Source organism: Tamandua tetradactyla, chromosome 2 (assembly GCF_023851605.1).
Source record: "Tamandua tetradactyla isolate mTamTet1 chromosome 2, mTamTet1.pri, whole genome shotgun sequence".
Lineage (NCBI taxonomy): Eukaryota > Metazoa > Chordata > Mammalia > Pilosa > Myrmecophagidae > Tamandua > Tamandua tetradactyla.
In genome coordinates this window covers 199,643,376-199,656,616 of record NC_135328.1, presented here as the reverse complement: position 1 = coordinate 199,656,616, position 13,241 = coordinate 199,643,376, and the positions used below count along the sequence as shown (strand labels likewise).

At 49.8% G+C, this 13,241-nt stretch overlaps 1 protein-coding gene across 4 annotated transcripts in view; it reads left to right on the top strand.

The window, feature by feature from the left end:
• RPS6KA1 (ribosomal protein S6 kinase A1) overlaps nucleotides 1-12,789 on the top strand; it is a 39,492-nt gene extending 26,703 nt beyond the window's left edge. For all 4 annotated transcript variants that reach the window (XM_077150716.1, XM_077150714.1, XM_077150715.1 and 1 more), the window contains 9 exons: nucleotides 150-280; nucleotides 1,407-1,532; nucleotides 1,749-1,838; nucleotides 2,193-2,351; nucleotides 9,609-9,770; nucleotides 9,948-10,024; nucleotides 10,312-10,429; nucleotides 11,312-11,449; nucleotides 11,831-12,789. In XM_077150716.1, the coding sequence (XP_077006831.1) occupies nucleotides 150-280; nucleotides 1,407-1,532; nucleotides 1,749-1,838; nucleotides 2,193-2,351; nucleotides 9,609-9,770; nucleotides 9,948-10,024; nucleotides 10,312-10,429; nucleotides 11,312-11,449; nucleotides 11,831-11,953 (1,124 nt within the window). In that variant the 3' untranslated portion in view covers nucleotides 11,954-12,789. The remainder of the gene's footprint in view (nucleotides 1-149; nucleotides 281-1,406; nucleotides 1,533-1,748; nucleotides 1,839-2,192; nucleotides 2,352-9,608; nucleotides 9,771-9,947; nucleotides 10,025-10,311; nucleotides 10,430-11,311; nucleotides 11,450-11,830) is intronic.
• The last annotated feature ends 452 nt before the right edge of the window (nucleotides 12,790-13,241 follow it).

Below are 13,241 nucleotides of genomic sequence, written 5' to 3'. Positions count from 1 at the left end.
AAACACACATAATGCAGATGGGCCAACTAAGGTCTGGGCAGCACGGGCCCTGCCCAGGCCCCACCATGGCCAGTTACTGTGGCAGGCTTAGAAACTCCATGGTTCCCCTTTGTTGGGTACCTCCTCAGGCTCACCTCCCGCCCCTACAGATTCCCCGGGCGTCCCACCCAGTGCTGGAGCCCATCAGTTGTTCCGTGGCTTCAGCTTCGTGGCCACTGGTCTGATGGAGGAGGACGGCAAGCCTCGGGCCACGCAGGCACCACTGCACTCGGTGGTACAGGTGAGGGAGTAGGGACTGCTGCCCCGGTGGTCTCTTTCCACCGAGAGGCCACAAGGCACAGTGACTGAGGACAGAGGATCTGGCGTTGGACAGAGCCTTGATGCCACCGTGGAACTTGTAGGTCCTCAAAACTTCCTGAGCCTTGGTTTCCCCATTTGTTAAGCAAGGGTTATAGTACCTACCTCACCTGGTGGTCACGAGGATTAGATGACAACATGGATATAAAGTTCCCAGAACAGAGGCAGGGACATTGTAGGATCAGGATAAATGCCAGGGGCTGCCCAGGGTGGTGTAGCAAGGGGTGGCAGGGGGCTTGTGTCACTGCACAGTTGTCCCCCATTTGTACGCTTTCTCTGCTTCATGGGTAATTTGGGATTGAGAGGCAAGAATGGAGCCCTGAGTTCAGAGCTTACAAAGCCAGGGACTTTGGGTCCCTCTTACCTTCTCAGTATTTTCATTTCCTCATCTGTAAGCGGGGCTAATGATAGAGCCTTTCTCAAGAGGGGTGTTGTGAGGTTTACATGGGTTTATGTAAGTTTAAGGTGACTCTATGACCTATTATCCAAACTGGGATGTCTTTGTCCAGGGAGAGTATTAAACTGGACTGGTTGCTGGAACGACAGGTATAAACCAGGGCTGTCCAAGGCAAACAGGGACAAGTGGTCACCTAGGAAGAGGGCTTAGCATAGTGCCTGGTGTATGAAGTGCCATATGAGCATTTGCAATGGTCAATGCCTCAGACCCGTGAGCTGCCCCCTGAGGGACTGGGACCCTTTGGAAAGGTCCCAGTGGCAGAGCTGGGACCCAGCTCAGGGTTCTCATGTCCCTCCCAGGCCTGGCTGGGCCCCTCAAAACCACAGACTTCTGGGTGTATGTGCTGTGGCCCTATTGCCTGCCCCCTCCACCTCCTGTGACCACGGCCTGCAGCCTGGGTAGGCTGGGAGCCATCCAGTCTTCCCATCGTATGGCACAGAAAAACGAGACTCCAAGAGAGGCAGGGTCACCCTAACAGTGCTCAACCATGGGCCTCCTGGGGACATCTCGTTGTACCAAGGCCTTGTGTGCTGGAGGACGACCCCTGGCATTGTGGAACAGGGGATCAGCCCAACTCTTGAATCTCCTGCAGCAACTTCATGGGAAGAATCTGGTTTTTAGTGATGGCTACGTGGTAAAGGAGACAATCGGCGTGGGCTCCTACTCCGTGTGCAAGCGCTGTGTCCACAAGGCCACCAACATGGAGTATGCTGTCAAGGTGGGCCTCCTGGCCATGCTTTGGCTGAGGCTGCTGGGCTGGGGGGTCAAGCCATGTGGCCATGGTCCTTTGGGGGAGGAGGAGAGCTAATGTCTGAGGCTCTCTGGGTGGGTGACAGGAGTGCGGCTGAGACCCCCATGCACTGCCGTGTGGACTCTGGCAGGGAGGGGCTCAGACCTCCCCCTGACAGTACCACATGCACCCCTCTTTCCTCAGGTCATTGACAAGAGCAAGCGGGATCCTTCAGAAGAGATCGAGATTCTTCTGCGATACGGGCAGCACCCCAATATCATCACCCTGAAAGATGTGAGTGGGGATCCTTGAGACTAGGGTGGAATTGGGGCACTTGTCCCTTCAGGGCGATTCCTTGGGCCTCTGATCCCCGTTCCATTGCTCATGGGGGTGGGAAGGCAGCCCTTGGTCCCTCCCATCTGGTTTTCCCAAAGGCCATCCAGTCCAGCTTCGCCCTGTCCAGGGAGGCGGTGGGGGTGGGGGCAGAACAGTGAGGCCCCCCCTGGGGCCCCTGAAGCCTGGAACAGAACGTGCTGCTGAGGCCGCAGCATCCTGGGCCAGATCATTCTCCCCTGGCCTGAGAAGCTGGTGGCCAAGGACCCAGGCCTGGCACTGGGGAGAGCGGCCTGAGAGGAAAGTCTCCGGCAGGTGTACGATGATGGCAAATACGTGTACCTGGTGACGGAGCTGATGCGGGGCGGGGAGCTGCTGGACAAGATCCTGAGGCAGAAATTCTTCTCAGAACGGGAGGCCAGCTTCGTCCTGTATACCATCAGCAAGACCGTGGAGTACCTGCACTCACAGGGGGTAAGCCTGGGGCAGGGGAACAGGGCGGAGGGTGGGCTGCCAACACCGTTCCGTCAGTGTGGTATAAGAACCGTGGGCTGGCCCAGGTAGTGGCAGGCAGGTAGGTGGGTAATGGATGGATGAATGTAAAGAAGAAGAGGAGGGAGAGATGGAGAGATGAGACCCAGTTATGATAAAAAAAAAAACAAACATTAAGTTCTTACTATGTGCTGGGCACCACGCCAAGTTCTTTCCCTACGCTATCTCGCTTGATGATCTCAGCTACCCTGTGAGATAGGTACTAAAGTTGTTCCCACTTTACAGGTAAGAAGACTGAGGCTCAGAAATGTGAGATCACTTGCCCAAGGTCACATAGCCAGGGAGGGATGGAACCAGAATGCCAAATGTGGGGTAATTTTGAGCCAGAGAACATCAGGGTCGCTATGGGGCTTTAGGGAAGTAAATTTGGCTTTGGGTCCAGCTGCCAGGACAGAAGAAGTAGCTGCAGAAGGCTGTGCTGCTGGAGATACAGCAGGTGTGCAGAACAGGGTGGGTACGAACACCAAAGCACCAAAGGGAATTTGGCCTTTGTTATTGTACAAGGAAGGTGCGGGAATTATATAAGGACGCCCTTGGGCTGAGGCTGGCAGAGCTGAAGGGCGATGGAGATGCCCTCTTTGCCATGAACAATAACGTTGGGGTGAGTGTCCCTCTGTTCAAGGTGAGATTTTAAGGTACTTCTAATCAGACCATGTTGCAGTTAAGAATGCAGGCTCTGGAATCTGACTGCCTGGTTCAAGTCCTGCCTTCTTCACTCTCTGTGTGTGAGGCTGGGAAAGCCACTTCACTGCACTGAGGCATTTCCTCCTCTCATGATAACAAGAGCTGCTACCCTACAGAGGGGTGTGAGGGTGCAGCCAAGTGTGTGCTGGGGAAGTATCTGTCCAATGCCCGGTCCTGATGGACATCACAGAAATGTTAGGGAGAAACAGGACCAGGCCATTGCCGCACTTTAAAATTTAATTAGTTTCTTATGAAAAATTTCAAACATAGATAAAAATCATAAAAAAATAGCATGATTCAAAAATGGTCTCATTTCTCTCTTCCCCCTTTCAGTCAAGAAGGTTTTCTCAATCCCTTGGTGCTGAGTCCCAGCTCATTCTAGGATTTCCGTCCCATGTTGCCAGGAAGGTCCACACCCCTGGGAGTCATGTCCCACGTAGACAGGGGGAGGACAGTGAGTTTGCTTGTTGTGTTGGCTGGAGAGAGAGAGGCCACTTCTGAGCCCAAAAAAGGTTCTCTGAGGGGGGACTCTTAGGCCTAGTAATTTCATTTTTATCTGGAAAAAAATAAGCTTAAAATGAAATGACAAGCCTTTGACAGGTCAGCAGGTCTAATTTTTTAAGTGATATTAGGCTTTATTCTCAACTTTTTATTGAGGAAAAAAGTTAAAACCTACAGAAAAGTTAAAATGATAATACAGTGGAAACCATTTACTTTCTAGATCTTAATAGTCTGCCATGTTTAGCTCTTTCGTTTTCTGTCTGTCTGTCTCTGTCTCTCTTTATAAATGCATATAGAGGTTTTTGGTTTTTTTTCTGAGGGGGTACATGGGCCAGGAATCAAACCCAGCAAGTATTTTACCACTGAACCACCTGTGAACCCCGTGTACAGGTTTTTGCTGTTGCATTTGAAAGGAAGTTGTACACATCATGACACTTGCCTCATTACTACCTATAACTGAAGTATTTTAGGGTGTCTCCCAGACCTCACATCATCTTGCTCCTACAGCTGTAACTGTAGAAAGGTGAACGTTTTCTTTCATGACAACTAACAACATTAGCATGACTTGCTTTTGCATAAAATGCCCAGTCCATAGACACATTTTCCCCGTTGTCCTTTCAGAACTGTCTTTTTACAGGTGGTTTATTGGAATAAAGGTCCCTATAAGGCCACACAGCTCATTTGGTTGTAATATCGTTAACGTCTCTCTCTTTTTAACTGAAGTGAAATTGCGTATAGTGAAATGACAGCTCTTAAGTGTACAATTCCATGAGTTTTTCTAAATAGGTACATCCATGTAACCGCTATTGTAAGATCCCCTTTGTTTTATGCTACCGACTTGGAGAGGTTAGTTGTTCTGTGGACAGCTTTCTTGTAGCCTCATTTAATTGTTTTTCCGTCGTGACTATTTTGTAGCAAACTGCAAGTTGCTGTAGAATCTTGGGTAGATTCAGCTTCAACTTTTTTTGATGGGTTGGGTTTCAAAAGCAAGCCATAGGAAGTGCAGGGTACTTCGTGTCACATCCCGTCAGCGAGCATGCAGGGCCACGTCTTCCCCCGTTAGAGATGTCAGGTGGTGACAGACCGCTCCCCTGATCACCACCAACCCATCATCGAAGTTTCATCCTTTGAAGATCTTAACCTGAACCTATTATTTCATTAGGGTTTGCAGAAAATGGCAGTGCCTGAATTGTCTAATTTATTAGGGGGAATTCTTTTGTTAAAAAAAAAAAAGAATTTTACCTTACAGCCAGAGCTGCAATTTGGTTACCACGTGTGCTTTAATGGTTATGTTTGAAGTGGTTGTGGTTTTAGAGATGGCCGGTGCAGACGGAACTTACATTTGAATACATCCAGGTCAGAAAGTAAATGTGTTTCCCTTTCTTGTTTTGTTCGCAAGTGAGTGCTAATTAAAGTTACCCCCAAGAAGATTTAGAGGGTAAAGCCAGAACCAGTCAGTTACTTTGGTGGATCACCTGAGGGTCAAAGCAGGGAAGAACTTTCTAGAATGGGTGCTGTCTCCAGAGGTAATGAGCTCCCTCCAGCAGGTATGTCCAAGCTCCGAATATGGACAGTCACTTGGTGGGGATGTGGTTAGAGGAACCTTTCTCCTTCCCACAGCCAGCCATTCATGGGTCTCCAACATGTCTGGTCCTTTTCAGGAGCACATGACAAGGGAGTGGGGAAGCTGTTCTTGTTGAGGAAGCTGGAGGGAAGTTCTTTGGGCTGGTTTGGCATTGGCAGTATTTGTGGTTTAGAAGCTGGGAATCCCACAGGAGATGAAGGATGAGGGATGGGAAGGGTAGCCAGAGAGCAGGGTCCATTGGGACCTCTTTTTGTTTTAATGTTATCTTTTTATTGAAATATTATAAAAACACAGAAAAGTACACAAATCATAGTGTAGAAGTCAAAACATTTTCAAAAAGTGAATATACCTATATAGACAGCACCCATATAAAAATTATATTTTTATAATTGTCCATTCTACTGTCCAGTTTGTGACCATTATGACTATTGTGGCTGTAACATTCTGGTACTTTTCTTTTGGTGAACATGTGTACATTTTTACATCGGCTACATATCTTGGCAGGAATTGCTAGGTCATAGTCTGTGCATATGTTCATCTTTAGTAGATATTGCCAGTTTTCCAAAGTGGTTTTAACCAATTACACACCCACCAGAAGTGTATGAGAGTTCTGGTACTCACTAACACTTGATACTTTCCATCTTTTTAATCATAGCCATTCTGGTGGGTGTGGAGTGATATCTCATTATGGTTTTAAATTGCATTTTCCTGATAACAAATGAAGTTGAGCACCTTTTCATGTGTTCATTGGCCATTTGGATGGCCTCTTCTCTGAAATACTTATTCAAGTCTTTTGACCATTTCTTAATTAGATTCTTTACCTTTATCTTATTATTTTGCAGGAGTTTTTTATTTAATACATGGAGTCTTTTTAAGTTCCACCACCTCCAGTTTGTTTCTATTAAAGTCCCTATTGTAGAAGTCCATGGAATCAGTAGAGAGTTGACCCAATGCTTTGACTTCTCTATTTAACCAGATGATTCACATTGAACATCTTCACCTTTTTTTTGGCTGGTCACAGGCACATGCTTTGAGGCTGCTGAAGGTGCTGCTACTGGCAGCTAGCACTGTATAGTACTTGCTTTTCATATTCATCACGCCAATAAACCAATGAAGAAGATACTATCATTCCCATTTTATAAGTGAGGGAACTGAGGCTCTAGGAACTTGAGTGACTGCCTGAAGTTGCACAGCTAGTTGGTCCCAGACTTCATGCTCTTGTACTTGTGATCAGATGCTGCCATGAACAAGAACTAGTTTCTTGTCTTCTGATTTTTAAGTGTTTCTTAACAAGCAGTCATGTGACTTAACATCCAGTGGGGTTCAGCCGCAGGCTTCTCTGGGGTTATTGTGATAACAGCTGCCATTTCCTCAGCCCTGAGCTTAACATTCCTGTTGCATTATTAACTCCTGTGCTCTTCCTACATGCCTGGGGCGGAGCACTATTATTAGCTCCATTTTACAGATAAGAAAACTGAGGGCTAGAGAGATCAAGTCATGTGCCCAAGATCACATAACTGCTCATGGTGAAGCCAGGATTTCCACGTTGGCCTGCCTAACTCCACACCTGAAATCCCAACTCTGCCAGAAGTCACAAATTGTTGACTCAATGGCTGCATTTGACTTGCATACATATTTTGTTCAGTCTGTGAGGTGTTGGGTTAGTTTTATAGTTTGTCTGCTTTTGAAAAACGGCCTGAGTTCCTACCTGGTTGGAGCTAAATTGTGCCCTTTACACTGGGCACATGCTGTCTGGTTGGCTGTGGTTCCTGCTCTGCCTGGCTTCACTGATTACTTCTCCAGCCTGTCGCATGTCTTAGTGTAATAGGATGTGAGAATATACTTCCCCTTCTTCCCCCACCCCAAACACTCCTGTTGGGCAGATAACAGAATCAGCTGTGGAGCTTTTTCAATCTGTGCTTACCCTCCCCTGCCCTATCCCTAATATTATACCTGCCATGATTAGCCACAATTACCTGTGGGAGGTTGTTATTTCCCCAAGTGTTATCTGTGCCACACTAACTGGAAAGACCATGCAGTTAAGATCAGAAGTGGGTTCAAGTCTTGTCTCTATCTCTTACTAGCCACTAGCAATCCATTTCTCCTCTCAGAGCCTCGTTTTCCTTTTTTCTCTGCCCACGTACAAAGAGATAGCGGGCAATCCCAATGCGATCGTGGCTGGAAAAGCACTTTGTAAACCATGGAGATCACTTGTGCATGGTCTTAGGTGTTTCAGCCAAGCTGAGGATCCCTGACCTCTAGGAAACTTAGCTGGGCCCTCTTTGGGAAAAGAGAAGGGTCTACATTTCTGGGTGTTGGGGCTGGTGCTCTTGGCCATATGATTGTATTAGGAAAGAGAGAGCCCAAGGGACTGGACAGATGCTGCCCAGGAAGGGACTTCTCCAAGATTTGAAAACAGTTCCCAGGGTATTGCTGGGACCACCCTGTCAGCATGGTCCTTTCCTCCTCATCTACCTAAGCCGTGGTCTGCCCACCCCATGGATAATTGCTGGAGGGCTTAGGGCTCTACTGGGTCTATGAAAGGACCATCTCTATAAAGCCAACCAGCTTTATAATCTATGAGACTCAACTAATCTAACCCAAGAGGTCTCTGTGTATTCCAGAAGTATAATGCATTAATTCATTGCACAGATGTTCACTTAGCACTTGTTCTGTGCTAAGCCCTACACTGGGTGCTGGAGATGAACAGATGTTCCACAGATAGATAGTTATGGCCAAAGGAGTCCCCTTGGGGAACTCAAGGGGATGTAGTGGATGATGAAGCTGAAATGGATGGCTGAGGTTCCCACACCAGGCTGGGGACTTTGGACTTTATCTTGAAGGTAGTAGGGAGCCATTGAAGATTTTTGAGCAGGGAGTGATGTGATTTACTCTGTCAGCCACTTTGGTAAGAAATGATGTTCTCTGAGCTAAGGTGGTGATGGGTTTGATTCTGGCAAAGTAGGAGCAGAAGAGATAAGACTTAGCGCTGATGAACTGAGATGGGAGAGGAGGAGGAGTAAGGACAGTGCCCAGGGAGGTACCTTTAGCTCATGAGAGAAGAAGCAGGAGGGGGAGGAGGTCATGAGTTTGAGGCTTTGGGGGACATCTGGCAGTTGCTGTCTGGCAGGCAGCTGGATTTATGACCCTGGACCCAAGAAAGTTCAGGGCTAGGGTCAGAGATTTAGAATTGTTAATAATTAGGTGATGGGTGATAGACCTATGCAGTGGGTGAGATGGAGAGAGAAGAGTAAAGTGTTTCAGCTTCCTCAGGTTGCAGGTGAACAAAGGATCCAGAAGAGAGTCACCTGCTTAAGGCCTCAGCAGTAAGCGGCATTCATTCATTCAGTAAGCACTGAGCACCTACCATGAGCTAGGTACTGCTTTGAGTGTTGGGAAACAACAGTAAGCAAAATAATCGTGGAAATTGCATTCCAGTGGGTGGAGTCAGTAAATATGATGTCACATGAAAGTATCGTGGATAAAAATAAAGCAGGGTAAAGAGACTAGGAAGTATGGGGTGGGGGGCAGCATTTTGTAGGAGATGATTAGGGAAGGTCTCACTGACAAGGTGAAACTTGAGCTGGGACCGGAAAGAAGCAAGAGAATAAGCTGGGCAGATCTCAGGGAAGAGAAAGAGAGAACAACAAATGCACGGACGCTGAGGCAGCGTCTTGTACTTGGCATGTTGAAGGAAGAATGAAGAGGCTGGTGTGGCTGAAGCAAATAGAGCACAACAGAAGTGGTAGAGAGTGTGAGAGATGGTGGGTGAGGAGCAGGAGAGGTCTCAGGCAGGGCTACAAGGCCATTGTAAGGGCTTCTCCACTTGAGAGGGGCAGCCTCAGAGGGTTTCGAGCCCGGATTGTCATGATCTCACTCAAGTCTAACAGGATTATGCTGTGTAGAGAACAGATGTAGGAGGCAAGGGTGGAAGCTTGGAGTTAGGAGGTAGTTGCAGGCATCCGAGACACCAGGGTGTGGCCGATAGAGGGGCCGAGAAGTGTTTGGATTCTTGGATATATTTTAATGGTTGAGCCAACTGAGCTTGCTGATGGACTGATTGAAGAATATGAGAAAGAAGAAGAATCAAAAATGATCTTAGCCTGGCCCACAGGAAGGAAGGAGTTTCCAATTAAGTAAGACTGTGTGATGAGCAGCTTTGAGGTGGGAAATGAGATCCCTTTGGGACAGGTGAAGCTTGAGTCATCTCATGGGCATTTACATCGAGATTTCAAGCAGTTGGTGCCAGCAGCACTAAGAGCCTGCATTTCATCCCCTTATCTTCCTTTTGGGTTCTAGGCCCTTTTGCCCTTTTCGCCCCACCTTTCTCACCCTCCCATCCTTGGCAGTCGCCCTGGGGCACTAGCAGCCTCCCCACACTGAGAGCTGACCCAGCCTCCTCTCCCCAGGTCGTGCACAGGGACCTCAAGCCCAGCAACATCCTGTACGTGGACGAGTCGGGGAACCCCGAGTGCCTGCGCATCTGTGACTTCGGCTTTGCTAAACAGCTGCGGGCTGAGAATGGGCTCCTTATGACCCCTTGTTACACTGCCAACTTTGTGGCTCCCGAGGTGAGGAGCCTGGCCTCCTCAACCGTGAGAGGGAGGGGGCCTGGCATGGGCGGGAGCCCCTGTGCCCCCTTCCAGAGGCCCACACTCAGCCGGGCACCAAGGGAGGATCCAGCCTATGACTGGGAACCTTGGCCTACTGCCCCTGAGACTGACCACCCTCCCCTGTCTCCCTGTCAGGTGCTGAAGCGCCAGGGCTACGATGAAGGCTGCGATATCTGGAGCCTGGGCATTCTGCTCTACACCATGCTGGCGGGGTGAGTGCCCTGCTGGCCTGTACCCCTTTCCACCCTATCTCCCCCCCTTCCTCCAGTCCCAGGGTCCAGGTTGGGATGGTGCTTTTCTGATGGGAGAGACTTAGCCCTGCCTTCAGTGGGGTCTGAGGCTAGAGGTGGCCCTGCATTCGGGGAGCCCCACCTTGAGGAGGAGGGGGCTGCCCTTGGGAGCACCCACTTTTCAGGGGCAGGCACAGCCCCTGGTCCCCTTCCCCAGCCTCAGGATAGAGGCCAGAGGCTATGCCCAGACCTTGTGGGCTTTTTCCCAGATACACTCCATTCGCCAACGGGCCCAGTGACACGCCAGAGGAAATCCTGACCCGGATCGGCAGTGGGAAGTTCACCCTCAGTGGGGGAAATTGGAACACAGTTTCAGAGACAGCCAAGGTGAGTCTGTCAGGCCAGCCCCAGCCTCCTTTGGGAGTAGAGAGGTAGAGTCCCATCCCAGGGCTTTTCAGTGCTTGATGTACAGGTGACCTGCAGCCTAATTCTCCTGATAGAATGTTCTACAAATTCCTGTTGTCACGCTTCTCCATGTGGAAGGTTCTCAGGCAGACCCCTACTTCCAGCCTTGTTTGGATAATTTGGTGGTCATTAACCGGCCCTTCCCATGTGCTGGGCCCTGCAGGGGCCAGAGGGCTGCATCAACCATGCCCCCTACCTTGTAGAAACTTGGTGTGGTGGGATATGCAGACTTACATGCAAGGAACAGAGATGCCAGGCAGCAGAAAGAGGTGGGTGTATGGGCAGTGGAGGCACAGAACAGAGCAACTGACTGCATCAAGCAGGGAGGCCTTCTCAGAGGAGGTGACATTTATTTAAGCTTTCAATATTAGTGGTTGTTTCCAGTTATTGGGAACTTTTGTGCCAGGTACTGCCTGGTGGATCCTCTTTCCAAGAGAGGCAGCTGAGACTTAGAGAGTGAAGTAACTTGTCCAGGGTACTCAGTTGATCAGTGAATGTCAAGTTTTGAACTTGAGTCTGCTTGACCACAAATCTTAGGCTCTTCCCACCTTCCCCTATGATTTCTTGAAGGTGAAGAAGGGGAAGGATGTTCCAGGAAGAAGACCTTAGAGCAGCAAAGGCCCAGAGAGGGAATGCCTTGGCTAGGCTTGGGGAGACTAGAACAGTGTAGAGAATTACAGGGCCAAGGGTTTGGGTATGAGATGGCAAGATCTGGTTGCTTTGCCCATTCCCCATCAGTGGGGTGCAAATGTCTGTCCCCATCGTGGTCTCTCCCATCAAACCCCTTGCTAACTAAACCCCCAGGACCTGGTGTCCAAGATGTTGCATGTGGACCCTCACCAGCGCCTCACAGCCAAGCAGGTCCTTCAACACCCATGGATCACCCAGAAAGACAAGCTCCCCCAGAGCCAGCTGTCCCACCAGGACCTGCAGCTTGTGAAGGTACAGCCATTCCTGACTCCTGTGTAGCCAAGGCTCCCATAAGCCAAGGTTGCCATAGGGAGGGACTTGGGGTGGCAGAACAAGGACATGCCGTGTCTATGCTGTGCCATGAGGTGGGACAGAGGCAAAGCAGACGCAGCCCTGTCCTTAGGGAGCCTCAGTCCAACACTGCGTTTGTAGGCCCGCAGTCCTCCGTGGATACAGCCCCTGACCTCTGAAGCCCCCAATCTGATGGGGGAGGCAGGACCCATGAACATGAAGGACCACAAGGCTAGGTTAACGGTAGTCTTGGTGAACTGTGGAGCACTGGGAAGAGCTGGCTGGACCCTGAGCAGCAGTCCCCACCCACCCCGTTCACTGACCTCCCACCTTCCTTCCCAGGGAGCTATGGCAGCCACGTACTCGGCACTCAACAGCTCTAAGCCCACGCCTCAACTGAAGCCCATCGAGTCATCTATCCTGGCCCAGCGGCGGGTGAGGAAGCTGCCATCCACCACCCTGTGAGGGTCAGGGTGCCCAGGCTGCAAGGCGGTGTGAGCCCCATGGAGACAGCATCTTTCCCAGAGGGAGCAGGCCTGAGAAGCAGAGGGAGCTGGAGCCCCAAGGGGCCCAGGAAGCAGCCAGCCCAGACCACCCCCAGTGAGGGTGTGAGAAGTGCCTTCTCCTTCCCCAGGACAGACTCTTCTTGGCTCAGACTCTGCTAGTTGAAATTGATTCACTGTACAAACTCTTACTTTTTTTAAGGAAAAAAGTGGCATCAACCACCGTGGATTTTACAGGATCCATTTGCCTTTCTGGGAGCAGAAATAGCCAGTGCAGCCCTCTGAGGGGCACTGGATCACGCTAGGGCTCTGTGCGGCTGGAACTCCTCAGAGGAACTTTGGGGTCCTACTCTGGGAGCCCCCATAATTGGCCATCTGTGGCCATGTGCAATCACCTCCAAAGCAGTCCAGCTTTACCTTCCGGAGGCTTTGGCTATTTAGCAGAACTTATCTATCCCATCAGCTTTTCAGTTCTGTTCTGCTGGGGATTCTGGAACCACTTCCTGCTAGAGGAGAAGACCAAGGCCCCGCCGACTCCCAGCCCCAAACACCAGCATCATATTGGCCCTGCCACTGTGTCTCCTGCGCTCAGTTTGGGTAGCCCCGAGAGAGGATAGGAAAGCACTTTTTGGCCTGCTGTTGGAATCTGCCTCACAGCAGAGTTAACATGAGGCCAGTGGGGCGGGCCAGCCAAAAGGGGCAGGGGCTTTTTGTTTTGGTTTGTTTCATTTCTTCCTCAGCTGGTAACTCAGGGTTCATCTGTCCATGGCCTTTCTAATAAATTTACAGTCGAGTTGACATGTGCGCTCCTTCACCTTTCATCCCTGGATTTGCCCTCTCTCTGCTGTTGGGTGTCAGCTTTGGCAGCAACAAGGAATTAGCACAGCTGCTTGGAGCTCAGGTCATTTGGGGAGTGCCCTGCCCAGCACATTTCTGCCAGGAAATTCCATTCCGGTATTGATAATGGTATTGGCATTGATAGCCACTGGTTCCCCAGTGCTGGGCACCAAGCCTGGGCTTTACATGTATATCTCATTTAATCTTACCCACCCCCATGAGGTGGAAACTATTACATTATCCTAATTTTCTAGATGAGAAAACAAGCTAACGCCTGTTCTGGCCCTGCCCCTGTCCTAAGCCTTAGAGTGGTAAACCAGTAGGCAAGGTCATTGTTTTCACAGGTCTTATCTCCTAGTAGGAGAAACAGAAAATTAGCATCCAAGGTCAGCTACTGATGAGACGTGTAGGGA